The sequence below is a fragment of the Poecilia formosa genome, unplaced genomic scaffold (assembly GCF_000485575.1).
Source record: "Poecilia formosa unplaced genomic scaffold, Poecilia_formosa-5.1.2 Scaffold261, whole genome shotgun sequence".
Classification (NCBI taxonomy): domain Eukaryota; kingdom Metazoa; phylum Chordata; class Actinopteri; order Cyprinodontiformes; family Poeciliidae; genus Poecilia; species Poecilia formosa.
The window spans coordinates 874,844-892,270 of NW_006800200.1; the positions used below are offsets into that span (position 1 = coordinate 874,844).

Genomic DNA, 17,427 nt, shown 5'->3' on the forward strand with positions numbered 1-17,427 from the left:
AGATTTAGTGTTTCTGCAGCTTCAGCTCCTTTATACCTGGTCATGGTAGTGGGATGCATTGCTGCTGCTGCTGTTGCCAACTCCAGCACAGGGGGCAGGCAGAGCACTGGGGCGTTCCACAGGGCAGCTCGGCTCCTGAAAGGGTAAAGTTCCCGGGGGCTGTGGTGCCGGGTGATGGATATGGTGGACAAAGTGGTGAGTGTTGCTGTGGCTGTGCTGAGAGCCGGCAGTCTGCTGAGAGGAGGACGCTTGCAAGCAGCTAGAATGGGGGTGGTTGAGGGACATGTGACCAGGAGAGGGGCCGCTGCACGGAGAGTGCTGCTGGCAGCAGGATGGGAGTCTGGGCATGGCTGTGCCTGAGTTTTCTCCTCCTGTACCAGACAAGCCTGGTCTGTTGTCATCTGAACAGGAAAAAAAGAAATCACAAGATAGATTATTTCAATACATTAGATTAAAAACAAGGGTTTCATCAGGTTTCACCAACTCAAATTTTAGACTTCTTCCAGCCTTTTAAAGACCATTATGAATTAAATTTAAGATCTGTATCATATCAGAAATGAACAAAAGAAGCAGCCTTAACCCTTTTAGTGCTAAGCTTTCTTTTTTTTGCACAAATTTCATTGTGTGTGTCGGCAAGAGAAGTGATCCAATACCAAAGACCAACGCCGTCCAGCCACCTGGCAATAAATTTACACTACTTAATCATTAGAGATACAAAAAAGCATGCTTGCTAGCTAGTTCGCTGACTCCAGCACAGGGGGCGGCTAGTACAGGAGGCGAGCTTGTTTTTTTTAGCTAGCTACCTAGCTAGCTTTTCTCTTCCTTTGGTTTTTAGCTACTTAGCTAGTTAGATTTAGCTAGCTACCAGCTAGTTTCTCCTCCTTCCATTTCCCCTACCTAGCTAAAAACTAGCTAGCTAGCTAGCTAGTTTCCTCCCTCCATTTTCACTCCATATATAGCTGCTAATATACCTTTTACTAGTTAGCGAGGGTATATTAGCAGCGAGTTACAACAGCATTCAGTCACAGAATGAATTGAAGAAACATCTCAAATGTGATTCAAACATCTGCCTGACAGATAAGTCCTACAAGTAAAAAAGACTGCATCTTTTAGGCCAACTTTCCTTTTTTTAAATGAATTTAAGACATTTTAAAGCCTTAGTTTTAGATGCATTAATTTTTAAGGACTTTTTAAGGACATGTGGCCATTCTGTAAGCATAAACCAGACTCTGACAGAACATCACGACTGATCAGTCAACAGTAGTTGGCTTCACTGTCCTCATGTCACCCTACCTTCTGCGGCTGTGCGAGCAGAACCACTGGCTCTCTGTGTGTGCACACTTTCAGGCATTGAACCTGCGCAGCTGGTGGAAGGGCCCGGGGCGTCATTGAGCTCAGAGGTAGAGGCGTGATGGGAGGATGACGATGACGAGGATGACCTTACTGTCTGAGTGTGAATGCTGCCGGAGGTTGTTGGTACGACTGAGAGATCTGCAGAGGAAAAAAAATAAACAAAAATTCAGATAGTTAGAAAATGACAATAATTAATGCACAGTGATTTCAGGGTCTGATAAAAATAAAAATAAAAATAAAAAGTTTGTTTACAGCTAGTGTAGATTTTTTCCCTAATTCTATCATTTTTATAAGAGAAGAAGAAGAGAAACAAAGACAAGCAAGATGCATGAATGTCTCACAATTAGTACAATGCCTATGTATGTTTGCTTTTTCTTTAATCATGACAAAGGCTCGTCAAGTTTACGTTCAAGAAAACAAAAAAAACAGAAATAAGTTTCTTTGTTTATTCCTTTATTCAAAGTGGAGCACTTTAAAACTTTAGCGCTGGCGATCCACACAGGGCAGTGATGCAGGCCAAAGCAAAAGGCCTCCCAGTGTTTGCATTTCTCAGGGGAGGGAGGGAAAAATTCATTTGTGAATATGAAAAGCAGATAGGCTGCAAATACTGAGAGGATAATAAGGTTTGTTTCTACAACTGAGGAGCGTTTACAAAGAACCACACACAATACAGTCTGCTTTAGTTATATTGCTTTGCTGCCGAAGTGTTTTGATTGAATTCAGTCCCAGGCTGAGAATTGTGCTTTTAACGAACTGGTACAGCTATACTGGCTGCTGGCTTATGCACAAGTTGGTGCTCGCTGATGCATAGCAGTAATTTACTTCTTCAATTAATGAACACTTTTTATTCTGTCTTTTTATTCAAGTTTTTGTTATCACATCTACTACATTAGTTCACATTTTCCCCAAAGCTATTTTAAATTGAGTGAAAAAAATAAAAAGTATAACATCAGGAAAGCTTTGACTTCAAGGATAAAACCCGTAGGAGTAAGGATGCACAGATAGTTGGATGTTTTGAACAGTTTGCATCCAAATTCATTTTTATTGGAAACAAAAATGAGTCAAAGCATCAGACATTCTGCACTTTATGTACTTCTTTAAATGAGCATACTTTCTTGATCAATAGTTTTCTACAACCTTTTACGGTTCCTTGAACTTGTTGGGATAAGTTTTTCAAAAAGTATGTCCATTACATTTTTTGCACAAAATCATTCTCAAATAAGGAGAGTTTAGTCTGGTCAGTTCTGCCTATTTTGAGCTCTTTCCAGGATGAGTTGGTTTTTAGGACTTTTGTCACTTTAAATCAAAATAAGCTGCTGTTGGCCACGCGTCTAAACTCAACGTTTACACTCGCACATAAAAATGTCTGCAGACAGAGGACTCTGGTCTCTTCCAGCAGCCTTTGTGCATCGCCTGCAGCAGTAAAATCAGCTGACCAACCAGGCTGGAGTTCCGCTTGGTTGCTAGGTGACGGACTGGGCTTTGCTAAGGTTGCTAGGTAACGGCACTGTGCCATTACCTAGCACTGTAACTTAATATTTGGGAAGTTTTTGAAATTACTCCTTTTCCAGACACAAAAAAATTTAACTTATTGCCAGAAAACAGCTGGGTGGTTTTTGTTTTTAGGAGCTTGGATTGTTTTTAGAAGCAGTTGTGATCATATACGGAAATATGAAAAAGTGCAAAATGTGAATTTTGCATTACAGCTAAACTTTAAAAATGGTCGTACTGTTTTGCCTTTTTGCCCTTGCACAAATTCGGTGACTTTGGGGGGTACTTTTAGATTTTTTTTGGTATTAAAAAAAAAAAAAAAAAAAATGTTTATATATATATAAACTACTCATTGTTTTCATTCTTTTTCACAGTTAGGCAATACTACAACTTAAAAGCCAAATACAATACATTGAGGTTTGTGGTTTTCACATTAAATAATTTTTTTTTAAATCAAGAGGTGTTCACTGTATTCAGTTCAGACATTGAGACGTTGGAAGTTGGATGTCTTACCGTCCTCGTCGACGGTGAGATCCACCACCTCCCCGGGGTTCTGGCGCAGCGGCTGGATGACCGTTGAGAGCCGGTGACGTCCACGCGGCTCCTGGAGGCGGTTCTGGGCACAACTGCTGCCCCAAATCCTACTGAGACCCCCGACTGAGCGTGACCTGCATGCAAGCAGACAAAAAAAAAAAAGACAAACAAAACTAAGGTATAGACCTAGAAGTTATATATTTTCAAATCTCAGTGATGCTGAGATTTTCTGGAACAGAACATTCAAGTTCGGTGACAGCTGACTGACACAGCGATAAAATAGAAGAGCTGAAAACATGCAAACAAGTGAAGCAATTCAATAGTGGTTATTCTGGAAAGTGTAAAGACCAAGTGTAAAAGATGGAGCACAAGTTGGCATACAGGGAAATTAAATGCTGCTGTAACTCATTAATTCAGATTCCTCAAAGAGTTGTTGTAGATGGCAGGAAAAATCTTTTGTAGCAGTATGTGTTGCAGTGAATCTGAGGAAGCCTCTGACTGAATACATTCTATTTTCCAAAGACAGGCTCATGAAGAGGATAGTCAGTCCATAGTTTTTTTGATTTTATGAAGAATCCTCCTTTGAATCATCATCTCCAAAGGTTAAATAACAAAAGCAAATAAATATTGATACTGATTGAAGACATTAATACAAATCAGTGCGTAGCTCAACCACAAGAGCTCAGAATGCACAACTTGCATCAAATCCTCCCCTTTGCTCCCCAGACAGCTAATTTTCCTGCATGCCCCTCAAATGTCAGCCTCCTCTTCCTCTCGCCGCGTTCTCCTCTTTCTTTTAATTTTCTCTCTCAAAGGCTCCTGCTGCTCTTCTCCGCGGCCTCTGAGACGGGGGTGAGAAACAAGGGAGCAGCCGCAGCTCCCTCCATGGTGCGGTAAGAGCCAGGTGAGCAGAGGGGGGAGGAATGACCCCGAGAGACAGGAAGCTGTGTGGGAGTGCCATGCAGCACGCTGCCATGGAGAAGTTGAGGTAGAGGACTTCAGCGCTTTTGAAAAATATCCAGCAGCAAAGGAGAAAGAGTGGAGAGAAAACCTTAACAGAACGATTTAATCAAATGAGAAATCCGAATTAAAAATCATAATTTTTCTTGTTTGCTCAGTTTGCAGACAGGTGGGAAATTGAGCGGTTTGACTCTTAATTTTGATGTTTAATATTTCATTTTAGCAGTTTGCTGTAAAGATGTTAACAGCCTTGTAGCCTGCAAGGATGTTTCTTTAATATGCAAAATAAATTATTTCACTACCTCGTTAGTAGCGAAGCTAATAGAAATTCACGTAATTTTTGTTTCATTATTTTAGTTTATAAGCAGTGGATCAAACCAAGGTGAGGTTTTGCTTTAGTTGGTGCTGCTGGTCTGCTCAGCTCTGGTTTTTTGTTAAAAGGAACTAACAACTTTGCTTCTTCTTTTCACTCCGCGTCACCATTTTAAATCGATTCCCCAGCTTACAGAAATGGAAATTCAAATATGTTAAAATTGGACAGTTTTGTGTCCCAAGGTAAACTTTGACCGGTGAGACGCAGGTCAGTGGCTCATTTACATTTTTTTTTACTCTGTTTATTAAATTAATCAAAACTAAAATAATTCCCACATTCTTCAACCTGCAAAGACAAAAAAAAAAACACAATACATGTTTGTGTTTGGTAAAAATCAGATAAACGTTAATGACAGATGATTTTTGAAGTCTTGCAACCTTTTAATTGTCTATTCTTTAGTCTTCTATGCTTATTACTTTCTTCTTTATTATGAGTTAAAACAAAGTTTACGCTGTTCGTTTGTTCATGTAAAGGAAAACTAGGGCTGATTAAAACTGGAGTCCACTGGTCAGACCTCAAGGAAATACAGAAACTAATTAACCTGAATTTACTGCAAATATTGTCACTTTTTATGCACAAAGCAAAATCGTCATCCCAATTTCAAGAAGATCTCAGCTGATTGTTAGTTTGTTTTCAGTTCAAATCCAAAATAAAATTACTTTTTAAAAACTTGAAATGACCAGGCTGCTAAATGTGAGAACTAAATATGAGACAAAATAGAAAACATTAATTTCAAACAGTTTGTTTGTTTTTTGTATTAGCTTACAGTAATGTAAATTTACTTTGTAATGATATAAATTACATAAATAGTATGGTTTTTCTCATAAATCTAAAAAGTTGGCTTTCTGCAGCCATGAGGCAGGAAATGCTTTTATTCGCGCCGTTTGCAATACGGGGAATTCCCACCTGCTCACATTATCCATTTCCTTTTACATACACAATCAAAGTGGTATGAAGAGGAAGCTCAAGTACCTTTTACTTATACTTACAACTTATAACCAGGGTGCAAATTCAGACACGATAAACAGACTCCCAACAAAACCCGGCAGTGAGGCTGGGATGTAGAGAGAGACTGAGGAGATGAGTGGGGAGTCTAATTGGACTTCCTCGTCTGCTTTGGATCGACCCCAACGGGCCAAGGCTCGACACTAGGGAAGGGCCGCTAATTAAGCAGACCTGGGATTATTTTGTAAATATCTGTTTACCACTGGGAACCTCTGGGGATGAAGGGTGCCAGCAGAGAGGAAAACACGGCGTTATAAATATGATCACTATGGGAATGGAGGGGGCTTGGCAGGGCCGAGGTGGTGCCAGGGCAGAGCGACACGAGGCACGGGCCCCGGGGACGGGAGGAGAGCGACGGGCTGATCGTACTGCGGCAATGTGGAGTAAGCTGCTGGGGCCGATGCTGGTGACAGCTAAGGTTGGGAGTTTGGGAGTTCAACAGGGAGGGAGGGCAGGAATAGCAGCGTGAGGAGTGGTAAACAATTCATGGCACTCGGCTACACAGCAGACTTTCTTACCATGATTTAAGATTTCTTACACTTTCTGGAGACGGAGAAAATCTACCTAACGAAGCTCACGTTTTAACAAAGTCTTACATGTACTGAGCAGAGACCGGTGAACATGTCTGCTGTTATTTATTAACAGTGGAAACTACAAGTAAAGTGCAGCCAAATTAACAGAAACTTCTTCTGTTGCACTAGTTTACATGAATAAACAAATACTGATTCATAATTCAAATCATTACTCTTAGAAAGAACCCCTAGGAAGGACACATGTTAGTTATTAAAAAATAAATCTCATTCGCTTCTCGATGATGCCAAAAAGCTGCTTTTAAATGTCACACAACTCTAACAGTTTACCGTCTAATATATAGACATGAAATCCCAACACAGAATCAGACACTGTAGTACAAACTAACACAGACACAAGTGACAAAAACTGCAGATGAATGCATGTTAGCAAACAGGGCCGATGTCAGCATGAGCAGAGATTTCATTGCTCATTCGGTCGGCCTTTGATTCTCCACCCTCCTGCTCCACTGGTGCCCATCCCCCACTTCGACACATCGCTACGTTATCTAGCGAGAGAGGAGATCCGAAAAGTGACAGGAAAGAAGGCAAATCATGACCGTCCAGGCTCTGGGTAGCAACTTTAAGGAACCGAAACCATATATTCTTAGTGACTTGGTGCTAAAATGGAAACGGGGATGTGGTTACAGAAGTGAGGGGACAAAAAAACGTGTGACAGATGTGACCACAGAGGAAAATGTTTGTGCAGGATCACAGATTAAAAGGAGTAATGAAACAGAAATTTACACACGAACGGGGGAAAATATGACTCGTAACATGCTGGAGGGAAATGAAGAGAAGAACAATTTGACAGAATAATGACGCTCTATATGATGGGTAAAAGACGGGCTGCATAGTGGTGCATCGTTGCCTTATACAGCACGAAAGTCCTGGGTTCAGTGGGATGGATTTGTGGTGTGTTGCAACAGTTACATCAGCAGCTTTTCACTTTAGCATGTTGATGAAGTTAACAACCTGGATTCGTTCTTGATAAATTCATTTCTTTAATATTTTGTCCGCTGTTTCAACACAACTTATAAGCAGAACGGTAATTATTGACAATCTAGTTGTTCAAAAACAAAGCATCCTCATGGGACTTCCCTTCAACTTAGCCTCCTCATCTTGTTCAAATTAGCAATTCTGCAAACTAATAAACACAAACGCAAGGCTGCAGAACTTCTTTCAAGTTCATAAAACTTCAGAATGGCATAAAAAACAAAATGCTGCATGCCAGAAAATAATCACACAGACTCGAACAAACACAGTAGAGACAGAAAACGTAGTGAGAGAGGATCCTGTCTTTTGTCACCTGCGCACACCGCAAACAGAAAATAATATTCAGAGGCTCAGTGTGCAATCTTTTCCTTCCCAAAAGGACACAACTGAAGCTGGGAAAAGAGCAGGAGCCTCTAAATTATTCAATAAAAGAATGATGTATAAAAAGCGATGTTTGGATAGATCGTGGAAATAATTCAATAAGTTTAGACAACTCAAACCATTTCAGCCTGAACCAAACGAAAGCATTTCGTCAAGAAAAAAAAGAGTGTTTATTATGAGTAATTTAATAAAATGCCTCATATGATGTGCAGAGCAGACAGATAAGGTGTTCTTTTATGAGCGTTGTTTATTGGAAATGTGGAAGTTTGGAAAGTGAGCCTGGACACAAATGTTTTTCTATGCTCTATTCTCAGAGTTAAAACAATAGTTAAAACTGGTTCCTCACACCTATAAAGGAAGAAGTTATGAGCTCATTGTTCATTTATTGACGAACAATAACCTCATAAATAGACCTGACAGGGACTCCGGCTAAACGATTCTCACTGGAATTAGGAAGAGGGAAATATGTTCACTAAAGCTAAACAGCATCAGCAAAGCTGCAAGAGCTAAACTAGCTAAAGCAAATAAAACAATAAATCAGCGTGGCTTGATTGGTTAAACTGGATGGAGTTCAGATGCCTTGTTATGTTTAATTAAAAGGTAACATAATCAAATAAAGCTGGAGGAAGAGGGGCTGCATGGTTTGAAGCCAAGTACAACCACCAAGCTGTAATAGCCGCTCAGGTTTTCATTTCATAACATTGTGACAAAAATCATATTTGATCAAATTCAATTGCTTACTGATGCTTTAAGACTTCAGTAATTTTCATTATCATTTTAGGCAACAGCAAGATCAAGAATGTCTTCAAAAGGCCAGTTGTGGCAGAATGTATCAATAAAAATATCTGTTAACATGTTGATGGGTATCGACTCTGCATTCGATGAGAACTTATTAAAATTAGATAATATTGAACATTTTCTCACATTGATGTAATTGGGCAGATGAAGATAAAAACTGCTTTTGATAAAATAATTTTTTAAGCAGTCAAGCTCCGTTTAATGTCGGCTCTCTAGGACCACATATAAAGCCTCGGCGGGCCAGATTTGGCCCGTGGACCTCGAGTTTGACACGTGTGCTGCACGACGACCAAACAGAAACGTCACACCCTCCAGCACCTACCTAAATCCGTCTCCAACGGTGACGATCTCCACTTCGCTGTCCGTCGAGGTGACGTTGATCTCCTCGCTGGCGGGAACAGCGTTTGCCGGAGCTGGAGACGCCTCTATCACCACCACATCCTCATCCAGAGCGCCTGAACACACCAGCGGACATCAACACATCAGACAAACGATGCACATGTCGCCATGTGGCCGTAACATCATCTTGATTTTGTAATTGTGATTGGTGAGCACTTCAAGGCCTAGAGAAATCGTTTCTTAAAAACCAGCAGAAGTGGGAGCAACGTTGAAACAGTGGGAGTAAACCCGAGGGGGAAGGGTTGTGATCTGGGGTAGAAATAGTTTCGCTACAGTTGAGGCACGTCATCAGGAAACATGAGACACCGTTTTCACATAAACCTACAGAGAATAACTGGAAACGTGACAGATCTCTGGTTAGTGCTGGTTGACATAGACAAAAAAAAAAAAGACTAGCACTTATTTTCTTTGTTGAATGAATTAGATGGTTATTAACCCTTTCATGAATTATGATCCTTTCTGTCAGGATACATAGGAAAAAAAGTTTTGTAATTTTTTTTTTTTTTTGTAGGTGATCAATTGTTATTTTCTCCAAATTCTCCAAATATTTGACAAAATACATCAGCAGTATTGTTCTGTAGGGGTTACCTGATGTCTACAGCAGAAGGAGGGACCGGGTCGGTCGACATGCTTTTTTTGTCTGTCGGCCATATTGGATTTAACAAAAATAATTTCTTGCATTTGCAGCTGATGGCCAGTTGTTGATGGTGTATTTTATGATGCATTAGTGTCCACTTCAGTGGTCTGTGTCCATTCATAACATAAAAATCCACTAGAAGCACAAGAAAATAGCTTTTAGATAGCTGTCCACTGTAGTGACCACTATGCATGAAAGGGTTAAATACGCACCAATATGTAAAAATGTTCATATCCAATACCAATACTACTGTTATGGCCAATAACCAATATTTACCGATATTATATACATTTTCCTACACTCTCAACACCTTGTAAAAGCGACCACATTGACTACATTGCTTGTCTGGGGAGGGAGCAACTAGGCAGCTTCCCTCCGACTAGTTGGGAGAGGAACCCGTTATAACTGCTAGTCTGGCTGTGATTCCCCTCAAAACTAATCCAGCATTTGCCTGATCAGTTTTCTTGCCCCTAGCTTCACTTTTTAGTCTTTTTAAACAGAGCATTTGCACTCTGTATATTCAGCTTTCGTTTTGGTTACAGAGGAATATCTGGGTTGAAAGTGTGGTTCAGTATCTTGCCCCAGGAAACTTCAACATTTATTTTGGTCCATTTCAAAACCTGAGGCGAGGGCACATCAACGAAGGTCTTTGTTTCGTGCGATCTAACTCTTAAAAACAATGAAAAAGAAAAATAAATCTTGCGGTAATGTTTGCCTCCGAAATGTGTTTTAGTTTTACATAAATAAATAATAAAAAAAAAAACTTAAAAAGTTGAATAAGTACTTTTGTAGACCAGTTTCTATAAATAATAAGTGAGAAGGGTATAAACATGGAACACATTTTGTTAAACTTTTGCAGTCTTTGGAGTTCATAAATCAAATAACATATTTTCTTACTAGTTTCAGAAAGCGTGACAGTGTGGTCGCACCAGTTACAGATCTGAGTTCTCACAGTTGCAGGCCTGTTTCTAATTATTGTCACGATATCTCAGCGTAAGTGAGAGCTACTGACTCATTCGCTGGGTGTGTGAGTCAAACTCCTGCAACAAGACTGAGCTTTTTGTGTAAATCTTAAGCACTTTGCCGCTGCCCACTTTATCACTGTCATCCCACATTCTGAAAGAGCTCACAGTGAGGCGTGTTTGTAAAAATCTGAGGAAACAGCATGCATTTAAAGGACTGCAAGTGCTGCTCTTACTCCATCTAAGACAAAGGAAGAAAAGTCCGAATAAAGGTCACAGAGGGGGAACGCTGTAAGTTAATGAGACGTGCGCTGAAGGACATTACTTTGCAATATGAAAATGAAGTAACTTCTACTTTGTGCTGTAAGGTCTGATTCGGTGCACATCTCTTTGACTTGCTCATGAAGTCAAGGATTTTAGCCCCAACGCTCTCATGAGAGCTGCTGCTAGGCACCCTCTGCAGGTCTAGCTGCCTGAAAGTGAACACCTCACTCTGGCTGAGCAAATAACGCCGACAGCGACTGTTCTTAACGGGGTTTCCCCCAGAAAACTCGCTAAGCCCAGAGTCAGAGGTGCTAGGGCAGTCCGCCAGCGGCCCGTCTTGTTTTTGATTTAAAAAGTTGGCAGAAAGTTTGAAAATATGACTAGTTATTAGAAGACATTATAAATACTACCTAAAAACAAAAGCAAACACGAAAAAGTATAATTTTTTTGCATTTCAGTTGTTTCATCCTAATTTTTGATTCTTTGTCTGTGACTTGTCAGCTTATTTGCTGAAGTTGTTAGTGTGTAGACCAGTAAAGACAGGCTGTGCTTAGGGAGTTTCATTGAATATATAAAAAAGATACCTATTATATTGCCATTGTGTTTCAAACCATTTTATTTTAATAAATAAACAAGCAATGCTTAGCCTGGCGGGGGTTCAAGTAAAGCCTGCTGGCCCACCAGGCTTATAAACCCTTGCTTAATAAATAAAAAGGTTAAAAAAAACATTGAAAAGCAAGATGTTGTTCACTTTAGGGCCATTGCTTGGTTTGAAAACAGCATAGTGAGAGTTATCTGAGGTGCTTATTCTCCACTGATTTCAATAACTTACATCAAACTTGCCTTACAGGTAAGCCTGTAAGCCTGTAAGGCAAACTTGCCTTACAGGTAAGCCTGAGCTATTCCCTGAGCTATTCCCTGAATATCTGGCACACCCACTCCAGCGCTGGACATTCACAGGGAAGGTTTCATCACTCGCCTCCTTGCTGTAAACAAATGCTTCGCTTTTCCTCAGAGACCTTCTGTTTCTATGCGAAAGGCTGCTGCTCGGCAGCGTCTTCGCTCTGCTCCCACCTGCCTCCCGCCACGGAGGGAGAGCAGCTAACTTTCCATCCTCCCTCTGGGCCGCGGCAGCAGGAATATTACCGAGGCTAAATGGCTACACAGGAGATACAGTATGCCAAAGTAAAGGTGGGGCTTATTATCCTCTGTTGCTCAGAAAAACACCAGAGCGTTGTTGTTTGATCTGCATAAAGCTGTTACTGTAGCAGAGGGAAGCAGTTGCCATTAACATATGGCAACAGAAGCTGCAGCTTTTGTCAGACTTATGAAAATCTAAAAAAAACATTGAATATTACATTTTTGCTAAGTTACAATTTAATTAAAATCTCACATTTTTTCATACCAGCTCTGATTTTTTTTTCTTGCTTTCTTTTCTTAAAAAAAAACAAAAAAAAAAAACATTTCAAAGGATAGTACATGTTTTCAAAAAATGTCTTTTATTTCAATAATCCCTTCTGTCAATTGTGCGAAGGCGTATTACGGCTAGGCTATAAGAACATTTATTGAACTACAAGAACATTGTCGTGATATTAGCAGGATTAAAAACGCAATTTTACCAGAAAAACCTCTGAAAACGATCAGAAAAAATGTTTTTTCATTGAGAAAAAACCTTCCAGAGTTATCAAGATCTCTAGATCTTGATTATCAAGATCTGACGTGAGCAACTCAGTCTGTGTGCTTTTCTTCGAAATACGCTCAGTCAATTGCACAATCGCTTCAGAGTCCTGCTACTGATCATAATTTCATAGTGATGATGTGTTAAGATCAAGTATTTTCTTCATACCAACATATAACTTAAGTCTACAACAACATTCCTCACTTTAAATTTTCGTTATTTTTCGTGTTTGAGTTCTCATAAAATTACTCCTTTACTTTCCTTACATTACGTCTTCATTCTGGTAACACTGACGCTGTATATCTTTACAATGGCATTATTTTGACCTTATCCTCGTAATTAAAATCTTAAAATGGCCTTTTTACCAGTTGACCTGAATTCAAAGTTCCAATAAACAGAAAACTGTAACATGCGCCTTTCAAAACAAGATGGCTGCTCTGGTGCGTTGACGTCACCCCCAACTATGGAAACCCAAGGAGTGCATTGGTGCAAAAAAAAAAAAAAATAATAATAATCTTCAAAAATTTTATCCATCGATTAAAATTAATTTATCCCACCAAACTAGGATAGAATCAAATCTGCCTTTTTAAAACCAGGTTTTGATAGTATCCGTTAATAATTAGAGTCCCATATCAGATGCATCTGTTTGGACTGGATGATGTAAGAAGAGTTTCCACTAATCGCTCGGAGCCGCTGCAGCCGTGGCCACAGGCACAATAAAACACTAAAAGCAGAAAACAGCTCAGCTAAGTCGCTCAATTTCTTCCAGCACAATCAATTATTCTACAATTACTACATTTGTGAAACAGCTGAAAACCCTGCTTCCACGGTGCGGACACAAAGACCCTCAGTATGAGCCGACTGAGCCGAGCGAAAACAGCAGCACATTGATCGCTGTAAGCTGCACGACCTTGTCTCAGCCCGTTTTCTCTTCCGCCTTTCACTGCATAGTTTTTACAGTATTGCGTTATTTGCGCTTTAAATAAAAGCTGAAAACCGACGCGAGAATCTGAGGTCACAATTTCTGACAGACTTAGAAAATAAAAGCTGTAACTAATGTGACAGACGCACTTTTTGAAGACACTTGAACAAATAAAAGCACCATTATGTTGCGTTATATCAAATTTTTTTAATGATTTTAAGGCACTTGTATAGCAGATAAATCAGGCGCCAATCTATAATATTCTGCTTTAAAAACATATCAAATCAGTCATTTGTCATGCAGAATATATTTTAACTACTTCAGTTCATTACATATAATATCTTCCAATGGGTGCGTATTAACCTTTGTAGCCAGATGTGTTATTTTCTATTGATAAATTATCTCATTATGCGGCCTTTCATGTTGTCCAGCAGTGCTTTTAAGCAAACATAAATCTACTTTAGCTGTAAAGCATGGAGTGTTTGACATATCTGTACTTGTGTTTTCACACCTGACAGACCAGTGGACTCTGTTAGATTTGAGATAAAAATTGCAACATTTGTCACATTTTTAGCTAGTGTGGTTTGCTTTCACACTCCAAACCCTTTGAAAAGCCTGTTAGCCCCCTCTTCACCTGTGGTGGCGCTGCACCAAGAACCACCAAAGGAAGCGAGATGAAAATCTCGGAAGACCTGCCTCGTCACAAAATGTAAACAAAAATGGAGTAGAGTAAGATTTTAGGGATTGTAGGATTTCTCTTGACTTTGGTTAAAGACCACAAGTAATTTCTCCTGCTAGCAGTAGACTCTTGCATTTGTTTTGGCTGTATTTACCCAGAATGCCCTACGCTATAGTTTGTTTTCTGCTTTTTTAGTGGTCTCTGGTCTGATGCATCCACATATGCATTTGAGCCGCGCCAGAGTCCAATTCTGCCTTCACACCTCCCAAAACGAACCAGACTTTCTGGAAAAATGTACTAGAGTTTGTTTAAAACAGACCAAACAGGGCTGCTGGTGTGAGTGGAAGGTTTGTCCTTACCTGTGGCTACAGTAGCACTGTTCGGTTGGCTGCTGGTGCTGCTGACGTCCACATACAGCTCGTCTTCTGCTTCGGTCGATGACGCCGAGGACGAGTCGCTGCTGAGCTCTTTGCTGGAGCTACTGGTGCTATGGAGCAGAGCGTATTTCCTCCGTGCGATCACTTCCCGTTTCTTCCTCTGCAGCAGCAGCCGCTCCTTCTGCTTCTGAGTCCGCTGGCCTCCGCCGGGAGCCGTCTTCACAAAGCGCTTCCGATGCGGCAGCCGCCGGCTGCTCAGGCACGGCCGCTTCAGCAGCACCGGCTCGGGCTCAGGTCGGACCCACTTGTGAGAGCGACTACTCCGAGTTCGGCCCAGACCGGGGCGCAGGCCGACCGCGGCGCCTCCGCCAGGTGGTAGGGCAGGGGCCTTGTGTTGGCCCCCTGTCGCTCCGGCTTCCCCCTCGTCATCTGAACTAAGGGTGTCTGAGTCTCCAAACCGGAGGCTGGACGACGGGGAAGAGGCACAGTCACTGAAGGACGACTCGTTGTTTTGCTCGTCCTCACTGGGATGCGGTAAAAGTTCTACTCTGGCCCGCTGAGGAGCCAGCGAGTTCTCACTGACGTGGTCCTCCTTCAGCGAACAGTCCGACGGCCCCGCCTGCTGCCCTTTTCTTTTTCTCCGCCCTGCCAGGCTCCTCTCCGAGTCTCTGTGCGTCCCCGTGTCCCTCAGGGGCCGGTGCCTGGATTCACAAAGGGCCTCGAAGTCGCTGGCCGCCTTTCCGAGAACCTCCATGTTGTTGGGGAAGTTCTTAGCGCCGTCCATGGACTCTGGGTTCACCAGTGGCTCCTTCAGATGCTCCTGTCTGCTAGAGGCCTCAGATGGCACTTCACTCTTCATGGTGGCAGCAGTGCTGTCTCCAGACACACTCACATTAAATCCAAGGCTTTTGTCCGCAGCATTTCACAAAACCTACAACAGAGACATAAGTTTAAAAAATGCAACAAAAAAACCCATTCCCTGTTAAAGATCCTTCATGGGATTGGTGTTGCAAATTAGCTAAACATTGTGATGCAGGAATTAGATTCTCTTGATGTAATATTTTTGTCAATCACATAAATACATTCAAGTAATTAAGATCAAAAATACTTTATTGATCCCAAAGAGAAACTGAATATTGCTATAACTCAAGATTCTTCAAAGAGTTATGATAGATGGTGATGGTTGTGGTCAGGAAGGATCTCATGTAGCAGTCCGTATAGCAGCGAATTTGAAGAAGCCTCTGACTGAAGACGCTCTGTTCATCAATGACTCGTGAAGAGACAGGTCAGGATTGTAACGATGGAAACGACAAGGTAAATATCAATAAAAAGTCAACTTATTTCAGTAGTTTGGTTACAAAAGTGAAACTCAAGTTATGTAAAATCACTACAGTCGCAGGGATTTACGTCAGGGATTTATTTTAATGATTATGTCTCACAGATAACAAAAGCTTTAGTGTATCAGAAAAAAAACATTTTTTCAACGTAAACTGAAAAAAAAGTCACTTGCATTGACATGTTTAAAAAAATAATTAAAAAAAAATCAAGAATTTCTTACATTTTTATGAATGAATCAAATGCGACCGCCCAAAAACCCAACCAGTCATAACAGTACATTGCACTGTCAAATATAAAACGATATGTTCATTTAAAAAGCGCTTCTGTCTGAGTCCAAACTAAAACAGTGTGACTCAATGCTGCTGATTAAAGAGAGAAAACAAATACCGTAGGCTCAGTCAGAGGTAAAGGATGAGTCAGTGCTGATCTGACTGCTCCATTGTTGATTTTAGGTAATTTGGGAATCACTGACAAAAGTAATTCTCACGTGTTCATGTTAATGTGATGAGTCTGGGTTGTTCTTGGCTGAATTAACTTTATGTCCTGACATGTAAATCTATTAAGAAAGAAAACAAAAGCGGGAGGTCAGAGGAAACCTTCAAACTATCCCTGCTGTTAAAGGAATGCACTGACTGCTCAACATGTGAACAGATGATTCCCTTCTTGACAAGCTTAACTGACTAAATAACATGTTTGGTTTTCTCTTGTCTTGTAATACAGAAAGAAAAAATACATTCTGTTTAGAAATGTTCACGACATGTACTTAAAGTCTTTGACTGCCTGATTTTGTCCAGAAAGTTTCATTTTTTCCACATTTTGTCACGTTACAGCCTCTTTCCAAATTGCATTCATCTCTTTCCCCGAAATCCACACACAAACACCCCCTTATGACAATGTGAAAAACATTTTAAACATATCTGCAAATGAATTAAAACAGAAACCCAGAAATAACATTTAAGTAGGTATTTACAGCCTTTGCAATAAATCTCAAAACTGAGATGTTTCTACAGCTTAACTGGAGTCCACCTGCATTGATGTCTACATGAGGTCCAATAGATGACAGATCAGAGGTCAAACAACAAGCATGAACTCAAAGGAATTGTCTGTAGACCTCTGAGGCAGGACTGAGGTACAGAAAAATAATTCTGCTGCTCTGAAGGGCCATCACTCATAAAAGAAGACGTTTGGAACCAGCAGGACTTTGACCGGCCATCTGAACTGAGAGATCAGGGGAGAAGGGCCTTCATTATGAAGTTGGCCAATGACCCGATGGTCCGAGCCCCAGAGGAAAGGAGGGGAGAGCCTCCTAGAAGGTCAATCATCTCTGCAGCAATCCGCTAATCAGGCCTGCAGGATAAAGATGAAAGCCACTTCTTGGGAAAAAAGGCACACAGCAGCCAGTCTGGAGTTTCAAAAGGCCCCTGGAGGATTCTCTGACCATGAGAAACACAATTATCTGATTAATGAGACAAAGATTGAAAACTTTGGTGCGAATGGCAAGACTCATCGTCATCCTAACAGTGAAACACGGTGGTGGCATCATGGAGCAATGAGGATGTTTTATAGCAGCAGGAACTGGCAGACTAAGACAGAGGGGAGATGAATACACTGTGGATGAAAACCCACTTCAGAGCGCTAATGACCTCCGACTGGTGAGACTGTTCATTTGCCAACAGGACAACGACCTAAAACACATGGCAAAGACCTCAAA

The 17,427-nt window shown here is 40.9% G+C and overlaps 1 protein-coding gene across 4 annotated transcripts in view; it reads right to left on the reverse strand.

The window, feature by feature from the left end:
• The window catches only part of rnf111 (ring finger protein 111), a 30,933-nt gene that overhangs the window by 10,487 nt on the left and 3,019 nt on the right, over nt 1-17,427 (reverse strand). For 2 of the 4 annotated variants that reach the window (XM_016680898.1, XM_016680899.1), the window contains exons 1-5: nt 14,361-15,237; nt 8,783-8,915; nt 3,358-3,512; nt 1,294-1,491; nt 37-401 (exon numbers count right to left, since the gene is read on the reverse strand). In XM_016680898.1, the coding sequence (XP_016536384.1) occupies nt 37-401; nt 1,294-1,491; nt 3,358-3,512; nt 8,783-8,915; nt 14,361-15,237 (1,728 nt within the window). Of the gene's footprint in view, nt 1-36; nt 402-1,293; nt 1,492-3,357; nt 3,513-8,782; nt 8,916-14,360; nt 15,310-17,427 lie in introns of those variants that run through there. The other 2 variants (XM_016680897.1, XM_007570467.2) reach the window with 1 other exon arrangement.